At 34.7% G+C, this 14,292-nt stretch overlaps 1 protein-coding gene across 1 annotated transcript in view; it reads left to right on the forward strand.

Annotated features, from left to right (window-relative positions):
- Positions 1 to 14,292, forward strand: part of ntrk3b (neurotrophic tyrosine kinase, receptor, type 3b) — a gene marked incomplete at both ends in the record, with an annotated part of 163,804 nt that overhangs the window by 95,832 nt on the left and 53,680 nt on the right. The window contains 2 exons of the mRNA XM_079400952.1: positions 1,988 to 2,037; positions 2,124 to 2,226. Of these exons, the coding sequence (XP_079257078.1) occupies positions 1,988 to 2,037; positions 2,124 to 2,226 (153 nt within the window). The remainder of the gene's footprint in view (positions 1 to 1,987; positions 2,038 to 2,123; positions 2,227 to 14,292) is intronic.

The following is a 14,292-nucleotide window of genomic DNA, read 5'->3' on the forward strand; positions in this document are numbered from 1 at the left end:
ATGGTTCGGCTTGCGGCTGGCCTAGAACATGGGCGGTTATATGCAAATGTCGGGGGCGTAACTATTAGTGATCCCCACTGTAACGTCACAGTCGGTGTTATGTTCCGATTCGCCTATTTTTCAGTGGTCTTTTGCATTCACGAGATTTACATAATAAGGAGGAAACAATGGTGTTTGAGGCTCACTGTATGTCATGTACAGAACTCTTATTATTCAACTATGCCAAGGTAAATACAGTTTTCCATTCTATGGCACCTTTAATATTATCTTTGTTACAGTTGTGCTGCTTAATATTCTGTGTAAACCATGATACATTTTGTTTTTCAGGATTCTTTGAATACAATGTTAAAAAGAAAAGCATTTATTTTAAATATTTGATTCATAATTTTAAAACGTCCTTGCTGTATAAAAGTATTAATTTTCAAAAACAAAAAGTCTTACTGACCTCAAACCTTTGAATGCTAGTGTATCCTTTACACATTTTTATAATTTAAAATGTTTTCCATTTTTAATCTAATAGAATTTTCTTTTTTTCCTCTTACGCTGCTCTTTTAGGAATAATTGAGTACAGTAAGTGCCTCTCTCTTTTTGACCAAAAAAATACAGACACAAAAGTAACATATAACAAGTCACATATCATGTCCTTGTTCTGCTTGTTGAAATGAAAACAAATATGTTGCTTCATATACACTATAGTCTATGATAAGATGTTCAACATTGAAGAATTTAATAAAACAACACAATCTTTAAAGCAAAACTTCATAATAATAGCTCCTCTCAAGTGCACCAAGAACACACAGAGCATAGCACACTTGCATCATCCCATACTTGAAATGTTCCTCAGTATCTGTAAAAGAGGACACCCATAATGACTCTGTACAGAGGTAGATTGAAAAATAGATTGAAACCTTATGAATTGCAGCACGTGTTTGGCACGTATACGAGCTCTATGCATTAAGAGTTCAGGATGGTGTAACTGTTTTCGAGTTCAGCGGAGGATGGCTCGTGCTTTGGGTGCGTGATGCAACAATATGTGAGCCCTGCTTCACCTCTGCCATTATGACTCAAATAAATGGCAATTCTTCTCTGACACCTTTGAACAAGCCACACACAGGTTCAGACAAAAGCCTCCCCAACCAAAACAGTTTACACTGTGGCTCTCAGGCAGCATCATAAATGTACAAGTCATGAAGTGAAACTGAAAATAGACATATCTAGTAAGGAACAGAAAGAATTCAATATATAGGGCAGAGCTGAGCTAGTTCTCATGGGGAACGTTGTCACAGGGCTCTATAGTTGAGTCAAAATAAGATTTATTTTTTAAAATTCTGATATAATGAAATTGGTCATCACACTAGCATACATTAGGACTAGAGTATTTTTATATACAGTACATGCAAATTTCATGTTAGGGCCGGTTGTCTTAAATTTGTTGTCGGTTAGTGGTTGACACATGATTTAATATGTTGTTATTTTATACAATTTATTACTTAGAATATCTATTGGGGGGGGGGAAGCAATGGTTTATTTTTTATTAACTTATTTATTTGTTTGTTTGGCTAGATTTTTTCCCTCTGAGAAATAAAGGTGACAATGTTGTTTATCTTTGTTGTAGCCAAGGATGAACATTAAGTAAATATTAAAAGTTCTAAAATTAAAAAAAAGTGTGACAACTAGATTACTTTTATATTTTATTTTACGTTTCAGAGAATTTGTTATGTGCTGGTTTTTATGTTTTAGGGTTTCTTATATTTTTATTTAGCTTTCATTTGTTATTATTTTTATTTATTTATTTTCATTTTTAGTTTAAAACTTTTTCAGTTGGTTTCCAGATGCGACATTTCTCATTTTTATTCATAGTTTTTATGTTTTTAATTTAATAATTATATTTCAGCAGTATTGCAATTAACAAAAATAGTTTTATTAGTTTTAGTTATCAACAACAACACTCATCGTTTGGCCTCCGTTTGGCCTCTATTTCTTGTAGCTCCAACACCTGAAGATGAGGCGAAGAATCCTGAAGAAGATTCATTTGGCGTAAGATATTCTTTCTGTCTAAAAATCAAAAGGCTGAAGTTTTTCTTTAAATTCAATTGACTGCTTTATTGCTTTTTTTCCTGTAGATGTCGATTGCTGTTGGTCTGGCTGCCTTTGGCTGTGTCTTCCTCATTGTGATTTTCGTCCTCATCAACAAATACAGCAGACGCAACAAATTTGGGATAAAAGGTATGACTAGAGTATTTTGCCGCATTTTCTTAATGTCAAAATGAAGGCAACGTCTTGCTCCATATTTTCAGGAAAGTCAATGGATATCTGGCTGGATGGGAATTGCTTTGTGAAAAATGGTCTCTTTACGACAGGTGGTTGGATGGGAGTAAATACATTTTGATAAAAGACAGCAAGACAACAAACATTTGTGTCTTAATGCGTATTTAATTATAAAGGGTCCAATTTTGCTCTCGTGTTAACTTTAGATATTTTATTCCCAGCGAAAAAAGCAAAACTACCTTTATTGTAACTACCTTGTCCTTAACTACCTTATCCTAAAAACTACCTTATCCTTTCTTGAAGCAACACAATAGATTTCCTCAGTCTTTCAGCTGTCAATCATCTCGCGGGATTCGGTAACATAATAGAAGTTCTCGGCTTTGGTTTTAGGCTATGTTAGAGCCTGCTTTTAAACAGTGGTCTGACACATCATGAGTCAGATAGGGTTTGGTTTGTGCTGCGTGGGTTTGTGTGAATAGAATTTGAGTTGAATGCATCCTCCAGTCTCAGACCTTGGGGAGGCAGTTGGCAGAAATGCCTGCGAGTCTTTCTTTGGTTAACCTGACTATCTACCTCTGCTAATATTAAGGTTTATATCACTGTGGAGCCAGTGCTTTCAGAGATACAGTTTTATATTCAAACCTACATTTGTAGTAGAGGTGGGCAGTACTACAAAAAAACATATGACGTTATGAGTAATTTTAGATCACGGCAACTGTATATATATATCACATAAGAGTTACTTTTGCTGAGATTCAATGGATGAGATTGTTTCGATTTAAACGACCTTGAGTTAATACCGTTTTTTGGACAAACCAGTAATTAAATACTTAAAGCTGCAGTCTGTAACTTTTGGCACTCTAGCAGTTAATAAAAGAACTGTGTGCATCTTGTGGAAGAACATTGTAGCCGGAGCTACTTCTCTCTGTTTATGTCTATGACGAATCACGCAGGTACTGGGTTACTCTGTAGCGGTAACTACCCGAACCAGTATAAAATAGTCTGAATATAAACACTTATTATAGGTGTACCGTAGTGATTCAAGACAAGCCAAAAACAAGGTTTAGAAAATGGATTCATGAACAAAAAATTTTGAACACAAAAAAGTTACGGACTGCAACTTTAACAAATGAAAGTTACTTTTATTTTTAACTCAAGTGTTACATAATGTAAAGCTGGTGTTGCTTGATGCCAATGTTATCAATGATACTATTGACCATATAACATATTAACGTTATAAATATTATCACCCACAGTTCACCCATTTACTCACCTTCAGGTCATTTCAAACCTGTCGGCAATTTTTTTTGAAGGATTCGTTATTTGTTTGGCATCAGTGCAAAGAAACAGTAAAAGTAATATTATAAAGTATAGTTCGGACTCTAAATTCTGATTGGATGAGCCGTATTTAAAGTTACTGTAAAGAGCCGATACATTATGATTTTTTTAATATTTTGAAAGAATCTTTTATGGTAGGCTGTATTTATTTTATCAAAAATACAGTAAATCTTTAATATTGTGATATATGACTACAATTTAAAATAACTGTTTTATTTTAATATATTTGAAAATTTAATTTATTCCTGTGTTGCAAAGCTGAATTTTCAGCATCATTACTCCAGTCTTCAGTGTCACATGATCCTTCACAAATCATTCTAATATGCTGATTTGCTGTTAAAGAAACATTTACTATTATTATCAATGATTATTATCATTATTATAAAACAGCTGTGCTGCTTGATATTTTTGTGGAAATCATGATACATGTTTTTAAGAATTCTTTTTTTTAACATTTTGAAAGTCTTTACTGCACTTGTGATCAATTTAATGCATCCTTGTTGAATAAAGCATCAATTTCTTTCAAAGTAAAAAAAAAAAAAAATAACATTGAACTAACCCCAAACTTTTGAATGGTTGTGTATGCAAAAGTGTTGCTGATATATTTTTTTATATATTTTATCTTAATGGACAATGTGTCTAGTCTGAGGTTTCAACAAAATGAAATTAATCAGAATTATTAATTTTCCGAATTATTTGCTAAATAGAAAGTTCAATTTAAAAAATATATTTAATATATATATATATTTTTGCATCCTTGCTATATAAAAGTATTATTTCTTTCAGTAAAAAATCTTACTGATTGTAAAACTTTGGGTAAAAATCAATAGAAGGAAATATCGTTAGCATATTCATAATTTAACCTTATTATCAAGTGTTCCCTTTAATTTTCTTGAGAAGTTGTGAAGTTTGGCAACTTTAGACAACTAAACACCACCTCATATTTCAGTCCATTATAAGTTCTTCCTAGTTATGATATGAGCAATGATAATTGTGAAATTGTAAATATAAAATGTTACAATTTCAAGTTATAAATGTAATAATTTTAAACACAATAATGGTAAATGTAAAATGGTTAAATAAAAATAACTGTAATTTCTAGTTTGAATTGTAATTTCCTTTATGATAAATCAAATTGTAAATTATTGGATCCAAGACATTACATTTTTATGAATTGCTTCTATTAACCTTTGTGTGCTTCTAGTTATAAATTTAATTAACATTGGAAATTATTGCTGAAAGGTCCAAACTGTTTGACATTTTCAAATTTCAAAGCTAAACATTTTGCAAAAACTCCAAATAAAAAGTGCTTATACTCCATCACAGTTATTTACCTGAGACTGCCATCTTATCCCAGTATTGCCCTCATTTCACTCAGTCTCTGAATAATGACCATGTGTCCGAGGCAACATGGCAAAGAGGAAACAAATGACTGAAAATTATCTTTTGTTTCCCATCCCCATTGCAGACCTCGCATCCATCTTTGCTTTTCAAAGACTGCTCTCCAAAATGAACATAAACACACTGAGTTTATGCATATCCCCCCTTGACCCAACACCCCTTGCTCTTTTCTCATATATGTGTCATAAGATGAAAACACTCTCTCACTTTGTTGTGAAAGTCAGAAAATATGAGCTCCGTTCACTCCGAGAGGAACGGCTCATTATGTCTCACGATCGCCGGCAAGGTTGAAGAGTCATAAAAGGATTGACACTCAAAGCATGACGTCAATACGAGCCCTTTTCAGCACGCTGGCCTTCCCACAATACACCACTTGTACTGTTTTTCTCTTCAAATCAGCTGGAGGTCTTAGGCAGCCATTACCTCAGATTGAGCTGTATTGGATTTTTGCCTCGCTCAACCATTCTGGAGCCTTTTTTCGCAGTTGGAATTTGATCACAGACTATTTTAGGACAGGCAGTAAAATCTGATTTTGTGTACGTGTGTGTGTGTGTTGCTCGTTTTCTGTGTTTGGACCTTTAGTTTGCTATTAAGTCATCAAATCATGAACAGAAGTTGAGAAGTTGAGCTGATTTAACCAAGTCGGTGAGTGCATTTCTGCTAATGTTAAAGCTTCATAATCTGCCTCCGTCTTCATTTTGGTGTTTGGTTGTAATTGTGGGTAAAAATCTAAAGAGAGAACTTATGTTTGCATATTTTTATTTTAAGCTAATTTTCAAGTTTTCTTGAGCACATGTATTCTGTCTTGTATACTTATATTAGTCTGCAATAATAAATGGATTAGTCAGACAGTCATTTTTTCTTAAGGTGAAAGCATAAACTTTTGTATAGTTAGTTTCTGTAACATGACTATATTCCAACATTTTAGCAAGGAAGAAAAGCATTGTTATACAGATTTTGGCCTTACTGTACTTAGTAGTGCTCAAAAATGAAGTTTTTTTTTGCTTAATTTCTCCTTTTCTTATAAGATACTAATTGACAATCTTTGTGTTAGTCAAACTACAGCCATAAAAAAACACATAGTATTTGACGAAAACTGATACTTGTATAAAGCCACTACTGTTCAAATAAGGCCAAAATGCCTAATTATTTTTAGTGCAAGGAGGGGCTTGATCAAATCCTGTCTCATCTTTTATGCAAACGTGCATTAATTCGAAAATGAAGCTTTTGGATTTGCTTGCATAATTTCCTAATTCTGTGGAGGGAAACTTATTTTAATCAGTTCCTGTCCGCTATCAATCAAAATGCCAATATGATAAGATAATTGATTTGCATTATCGAGAAGAAAGTACACAGGAAATGTTGATTTCAAGCATTTCTCTTTGCAACATATCCGCAGGGGATATTTAATAAGTTTTATTAAATTCAGTCCCATATTATGCATTAATTTCCTGCCAGGAGAGGATGTTTTCAGAGAGCCTCAGGCTTGTGTCTTATCCTATGGTCATTATATTATCTGAATTATAATAAGCCATTTTGTCCGGCCTCGGATCTGTAATATAATCAGTTTGCTTCTTCCCTGCATGATATAAAAGTGACATTACATATATATTGGGTCTCACACATGCATAGTGTATACTTGTGTGCTGTGTTTATTCAAAAATCTTGATACATAAAATTTAAATGTACTTTTTGTATATTTATTAAAAATGAATATTTAAATTTTATGTATATTTAATTTTAGATTATTTTTTTGAAATTGAACAATAAAACTACCCTACAATAAGTATTTTTTTATAAATTATTTATATGAAATATAAAGCTATATTTCATTAAAAAAAAACTATGTAAAAGCTTGCTTTGTGCATACAATTTCTTCATGTACTCTAAAGTTTTTATAGAGAGTAAGGGTATATTTGCAGACTGTGAGGTTTGCGCTCATATGTAGATGTTTCGGTCGGGTATTACGATAATTACTAACTGTGGGTATGCGCTACTGCATTTAGAATTCATCAGGATGTTGTGCTCTAAGGCTTCTGTTTTTAATAAATAATACATCCCAAAAAAAACAAATAATAATACTAAAGTTAAAATATACTGTCTGCCTCACTTTCCTGGAACACTGCAGTGCAAACCAAGAAGCTTTGAAGTTTGTATTCACTTTATTGAGCCAAGAGCTCATTCTGTGATGTTTACATCCTGAATTGGTTAAATATATTTTCATTATTTGAATGTGCGGGTCATCGTTCAACAAACCTGAATGTTGGAGCAGTATGCAGTAAAAGACTAAATGTCTGCATGTGTTTGAATTGAAGTGCAATGTAATTATTTGAGGATACACCTGTTGTGAATCTGGAATAAGTTTTGAGTCAGAATATTTTCTCTGGACCATTCAAATACAATACAATCTGTAATTCATTAATTCAATAATTAAGAAATATTATTACTATTCTAAGTAACTGTTTTCTGAATATATTAATATATATATGAATATATTTTAAAATGTAATTTATTCCTGTAATGCAAAGCTGAATTTTCAGCATCGTTACACCAGTTGCAGTGTCACATGATCCTTCAGAAATCATTCTAATATGAATGACACTTGGAAAAAAGGCTGCAACTTTATCATCGCAAACCCTACAGTGACTCTGAACATGTTGTCAATTTTACTTCCAGCCAACTTGAGTCTGCATGCTTGACAGATAAATTGAACATTCTAAACATATTAATTTTACATAATTTTTTGCTAATATGTAAGTACACATTCTTAAATGCACTTATTCTTATATGCTGACTTGCTGCTTAAGAAATATTGATTATTATTGAATGTTGAAAACAGCTGTTCTGCTCAATAATTTTGTGAAAACTATTTTTTCAGATTTGGTATAAAGTTTAAAAGAACAGAAATCATTTAACATAAAAGTCTTTTGTAACATAATAAGAAATATTTATTGTCACGTTTAAACAGCTGAACGCATCCTTTCTGAATACGTTTAATTTCTTTAAAAAATTATATAAAAAACAAACACTTAATACCCCCAAACTTTTCAACGATAGTGCACATTCTAATCTATAGTATGCTTGGTCATACCAGACATATGAAATAGCATGAGATCTGCTTTTTGCCAAATATTAGGGAGGAAGTTTCCCTATGAGATATGACTCATGATGGTAACATCACTAACCGCACGTGACAGGGTTTATTTTAGCTTCACTGTGAAAACCCTCCCCTTTGCCTCCCTCCACGCTCTTTGCCCTGATAGCGCACCTGCCTATTAAGATCCTATCATTGATGTCACAAAGGCTTAAACCTTCCTCGGCTACATTACTGCAGTAAGCCAAGGGCTGTTTAGCACACATCATCAAACCCAAAGATTTCACGGCTGACTGACTCACCTTGCCCCAGCCAATGTAGCAGTCACTGGAGCCACACATAGAACAACTGCTGACATGTGAAGACATCCGCCTACATGTCTGCAGCAACCCGGACATGCAGTTTCTTTGACAGACGGCCATGTACAAAGACACTGAAGCCGTCGCTGATATGGAACAATGACCGTTTTCTGATGTCAAAATCACAGCAAGGAATGGGCGCTTTTTTTCCTCCTCCTCCAAAGTGGAACAGGGTCATTCAGCTTCATTTTTCAATTTTGAAAAGCACTTCACTCCGTTATGATTGGGGTTTAAAAGGATACTTTCCCCATTAAATTAATGCACTGTGCGGTTTCAAAAATATTCCTGCCCTACCAGCGACCAATCGAGTGTCTGTAATCACATCGTTTTCGTAATACAAATGAACATATACTCCTCTTGAGATAGAAAACACCTCTGTTCCAAAAAATCCTTGCTCATCTCATATTTTATCATCGTTTCAGGTTCATTTGTTGCTTAAGTGCTCCCCAGCTCTTACACAGTGCCAGTATGAACCCATTATGCCTGACTGTAGCAGTATTTGGTATTATAAGTGGTGTTTGCTAAAGCATTTGAACAAACCTGAAAAGTATTAAACTTTGATGCATTACTCATCCTGCACTGTTTGCATTACAGAAATGAATGACACCTCTACACTATGCGATTTTTGCCCCGATTTCCCCCCGATTTTACAGTCTGAACAAGTTGACGCTAGTTGAGGAAAGTCAGAGCCAGTCTGCAGATTACAGCAGACAGATTCCACAGAAAATCGCGTAGTGTATGATGGTCACAGACACCGGTTTTTTAGCTTCAGACTTTGATTCTATCCAGTGAGAGGATATCAAACATGTTTGATATTTTCAGCCGATTTTAGAACACACATTGTTTTCATTTGTCATGCTTCTCCTAGCAACAAGGCACACGTTTCTGCGTAAGTTTGTTGTGATCGGAACAGCTTTAAAGTCTGGTAGTGTCTGATCTTCAGCCGCGTAGTGTGTGATGCCCAGTTTTCCGTCCACTGTTCCATCCATCCAGTTGTCCATCTGTCCATCTATCTATCTATTTGTCCATCTATCCATCTGTCCATCCATCCATTTATCTAACCATCTATTCATTCCTCTATCCATTTGGTCATCCATCCATATGTATGTACATCTGTCTGTCCATCTATCCAAACATCCAGTCCCTCCATACATTCATCTATCCATCCATCCAATCTATCCATTCATTCAGTCCATACATCCAACTATTTTTCCATCCATCCATCCATCCAATCATCCATCCATCATACATACATACATCCGTCCGTCCGTCCGTCCGTCCATCCATGAAATTTGTCATTCGTCAAATTTTAATTGCAATTGTGTGTACTATTTGCTACCTCAGTTAAAATTCAACTGAAATTAAGGAGTTTAGAAGGCATTCTTAATTCAATTCGGAAATACAGTACAGTGGTATATATAAATATAAATATATATATATATATATATTTATTTATATATACCACTGTAGTGTATTTCCGGCATGAAATATATATATGAATATATATATATACAGTATATAGGGTGACTTTTACCATCTGTCTAAGGACTGCAGGTGAAAAATAGCCTTCTGGCTAATTCTGGCATATTGACAGAAATGTTTAATAATATGCATTGTCCCTGTAATAAATAAATAAATATATATATTGTTTTGTTTTTCTTTTCAGTATGGTCTCTTTTTATAGCAACCCGTGGATGAACTATGCTTCTCTGTGACTGAGCTGCTTTTTCCAACATAAGTACTACATAGTAAAAACACTTAACCTCTCAGTGCTGTTCACCAGACAGATACTGCCCATCTCAACTCTATTATATAGGGAATAGGGACTTTGATAAATGCTGTTCTCTCCCTCTTAAGACTGTATGAAATGGAGATGAAGGTGTGTGTCATGCAGAAATGAGGGGTCATTATCGGCCCCCTAAAGGCAGTGCACTAAATCAATTTCATGCCAGTGAAATGGCTCAGTCTCTCTTGCCGTAACACCATTAAACATGATAGAAGCTGACGTGGTCTGGATGTGCTTTGATAATGATTGGGGTGAGCACATGTAGATTATACAAAAACAGTTTGTGTGCAGTTAATTGTGAACTGGTGAGATGAAAATGTTCTAGAACATTCAGTCCAGGGTCAGAATTCTCATTACAGATGTGTTTGGTTTATTTTGGGCTTGTGTTTGTAGATCATTTTAGGTGAGGAGCAGAAATCTTCAGCTAAAACTTGGCCCAGAAGAGAAACTTTAGATTAGACAAGTGCATATGCACCAGAATGAGATACAAATGTCTGGTTATTATGCATGTTGTTTTAAAAAGTTTGACTATGTAATGTTTTATCATATAATAATAGCTCATTCTGACTTTGAAACGGCTATCCATTTTAAACACAGTCACCTTAAATCAATGGCTCTATCCTGGTATGTAACGCCCCCTTTTCATGATTAAACAAAATACTTTTAGGTGCAGTACAGCACAAATTGATCTGCAAAATGCAGTGGATTTTAAATCGGTAAAGATGCTAAAACATATATTGTTAACTGTTATTACAGTAAAAATAGTAATATTGTGAAATATTATTAAAATTTAAAGTAACTTTTCTGTTTTATATATTTTAAAAATAATAATTTTATTCCTGTAAATAAAGCTGAATGTTTAGCTGCAATTACACCAGTTACATGTCACATGATCCTTTAGAAATCAGATTTTCTGCTCAAAAACATTAAACAAAAATGTCAGTATTTTGTAGCACCTTTTTCCATTTAAGTATTTACGTGCATTTATCCTGAGTCTGATTATCCACGCTCTGTATCCTAGTTTTCCAAAAACTGTCTGTCTGACCTGTACAATACACTTTTGAAAACACGGGGGCATTTTGTGCATTAACTTTACCGTAACTGTCATCTATAATAGGCAATTTCTGTGATCGTCATGGTGTGTTGTCACGTTTGTCACAGGAGAGGAGGATGCAATAGTGAAGAGTGCTGCAGGGATGGAGAAATCATTTCTTTTCCACACCGAATCAAGACTGTGTTTCCCCCTCACCAGTGTTCTGCATCTATCGATAGATCACTTAATTTAATAGAGGCTCCACAATGCTCATAACGTCAATGATGTGAGCTGTCGCGGTGCAGAATCAGAGTCTGCGTTAGTGTACACATCTCAAGCCTTTGTGTTTCGTGAAGGAAATACCAGCGCTTGCTTGGCAGCAAAAAGTATATGCAGTATATGGATAAACAGATTGATAAATAGACAAATATGTGACGAAAACAAGACCAAGTGCAGTTCAGAATGCAGATATTACAATGTCATCACTGTTGGTTACACTTTCAAACTTTGTACTTTACTTTCTTAAAAAGTATATGGTTTATACTAATTAAATATAGACAGCACACCTGAGGCTAAAATTATAAGTTATATATATAATTATATGTTTGAATAGAGTATGTATGTTAACATGGTTCAGGCTGACCTAACAAAAGTTTCAAACAAAGGAAAATAAATAGTGTTTCATTGCAAGCAGTGTAATTATACAATGCCACTTTGATGTCTTTGCCACTTTTTGTCTGGACTTTTTTGCACTTAAATGATAGTCAGCAAAAAAAAAAAAAAAAAAAAGTAAAATTAACATGTTTTGTGTTGTATGGAAGCCCTAAGGGGTCATGCATTGTTATTGTTCTTTTGTCTTTTTCACAAACAAAACATTTAATATTTCTGTCAAACATCATTCTATAACAGGGGTGGGCAATTCATTTTCCCAAGGGCCCCCATGAGAAATTTGGGCGGTTGCAGAGGGCCAGACCAATACACTTAACTAAGTTCTGCCCAATATATTTTATATCTCTCTATAAATGGAACATTACAATAATACAATGAAAATGCGGAGCACACAATTATTCCAGAAGCTAATGAACATTCACAAAAACCGTTTTGAAAATGTGCATTTTTTTGCAGTGTTTTAAAAACTACCATCACAGCAATTTACCATTACCAAGTATTTCAAAGATTATTGATGTGACATTTGCAGTCAAAACCTGAAACACAAATTCTCATTGATTACCAATAGCTATATTGGATCATCTCTTTGTATTTTTCTAAACCACTGAAAATAGAGTCCAGATATCAGTAAAGTATCAGTCTATAAACGATGAGTAAAATAGGATAGGCTACACATGCGTTACGGACTTGACAAAAAAAGTTTTTGGGAGACAACGTAGGCCTATTTGTAGACTTTCTGTGCTTTACAATGCACAGCCCAGAAGCAACAATATCTGCTGAATGGCAAGGGTTGGCTATTCACAACATAAAATATAGCCTACATAGGCTATGTTCTTTTATTTAAATAAATTAGTTTTTGTGTTTCAGAGGAAAAATCAATATTACGGATGGACATCTCTCCGTTATGAATGTGAGAGTTCTGAAAGCAGAATTTATTCGACAATGAAACCGCGTAGCTAAAATGCTTTAAAAACTTTAACAGACGTCTTGCTGGTATTTAATAGGGCTGCCCCCAACAACTTGGGGAAGGTGCAGGTGATTGTCTTCAGAATAATTTTTTGTTATTCTGGTTGAAAGTCTCTTCACATCCTGATAGCAATCATTAAGTGGTCTAAATGTATTTATCTGTAATTATATATTCTGTGTAAGGTGTAGGACCAAGAAAAGTTCATCCAATCAAAAGGCTCGGTCCGAGCGTTTTAATTGGCTTTCCTACCTGTCTATTATCTACCTGTCTTTGCATACCTCTGCACACCCTGTTCGCGTAGACAGGATACGTCATCAGTGTGTTCACGCACGCTGTGCAGACAGAGCGAGAATAGCAGGCAAATATCTCGCTTAGATAACACACCTGATTCACAAAACCAGGTCGTTAGAAGAGAGCTCCGTGCATGAACTGTGATCCGATTGACATGATCCCTACACAGTGTTCATTGATCCCTACTCCCTGAACAGGGAAATCGGTTGAAGTTTATTTCACTTTGGAACATTCATTCACGGATTTGTGCTGCGCAGCGTCTTCACACAGAGACGAAACTTACTAGAGAAGTTTGAAGTGTGACATAATATACCTCTGTAAATAAATGCAATTTAAATTCATGTCTCAAAACTTTTATGCCCTTCGTATGGAACATATATGCTCGCTTTTAACTGGAATCATGGAGGAATATCTGGTGATGTTCATTTCGCAGGGCACTTATGACTTACGGTCGAACAGAACAACCATCGGAAGTGATAAGATATGCATATGAAATGTGCAGAGTGGGGAGGGCTCTTTGAGCATATGTGCGTTCAGGGGGCGTGGCTTTGGACGGCGATTGCAGGGAGGGTGGGACGTTCGCTTTCAGTGCTATCAGGCTAAAGTTAGCGTTTTCCGAGATCTCCTATTGCACCTTTAACTAGTCGTTCATTTAAGTCATTATTAACTAATCGCATGTTTATATTAAAGCTAATAATCCAATGAGCTTCAATTCCGCGCTCAAGCACGTGTATAAAGGTTACCACCAAGCACAAAAAGTCGCCTAATGATTATGTGTTGGGAAAAAAAGAGATTAACTTTCTATAGATATAGCCTATTTCACATGTCTGTGAGACAGCCGTACGCTAAGTTTCGGTTCTTTTTTCTGATGCGCTCCAGCTTCAGAGATGCCAGAAAGCGCGTCCTGCTTTCATTATTTTACAAAAGCAACGTTTTGTTGTTTTTATGAGTTTACAGAAATAAAATCAGTTTTGAACTGATTTTAAGTTGTTTCATTGTCAGGAAACAAAGCTGTTGCCTTGAAAATAAAAGCAGTGCGGTTGTATTGCGTAATTACACCTAGGCCTATTTGCGATTGACTTTTAT

This window comes from Barbus barbus (assembly GCF_936440315.1).
Source record: "Barbus barbus genome assembly, chromosome: 1".
Taxonomy (NCBI): Eukaryota; Metazoa; Chordata; class Actinopteri; order Cypriniformes; family Cyprinidae; genus Barbus; species Barbus barbus.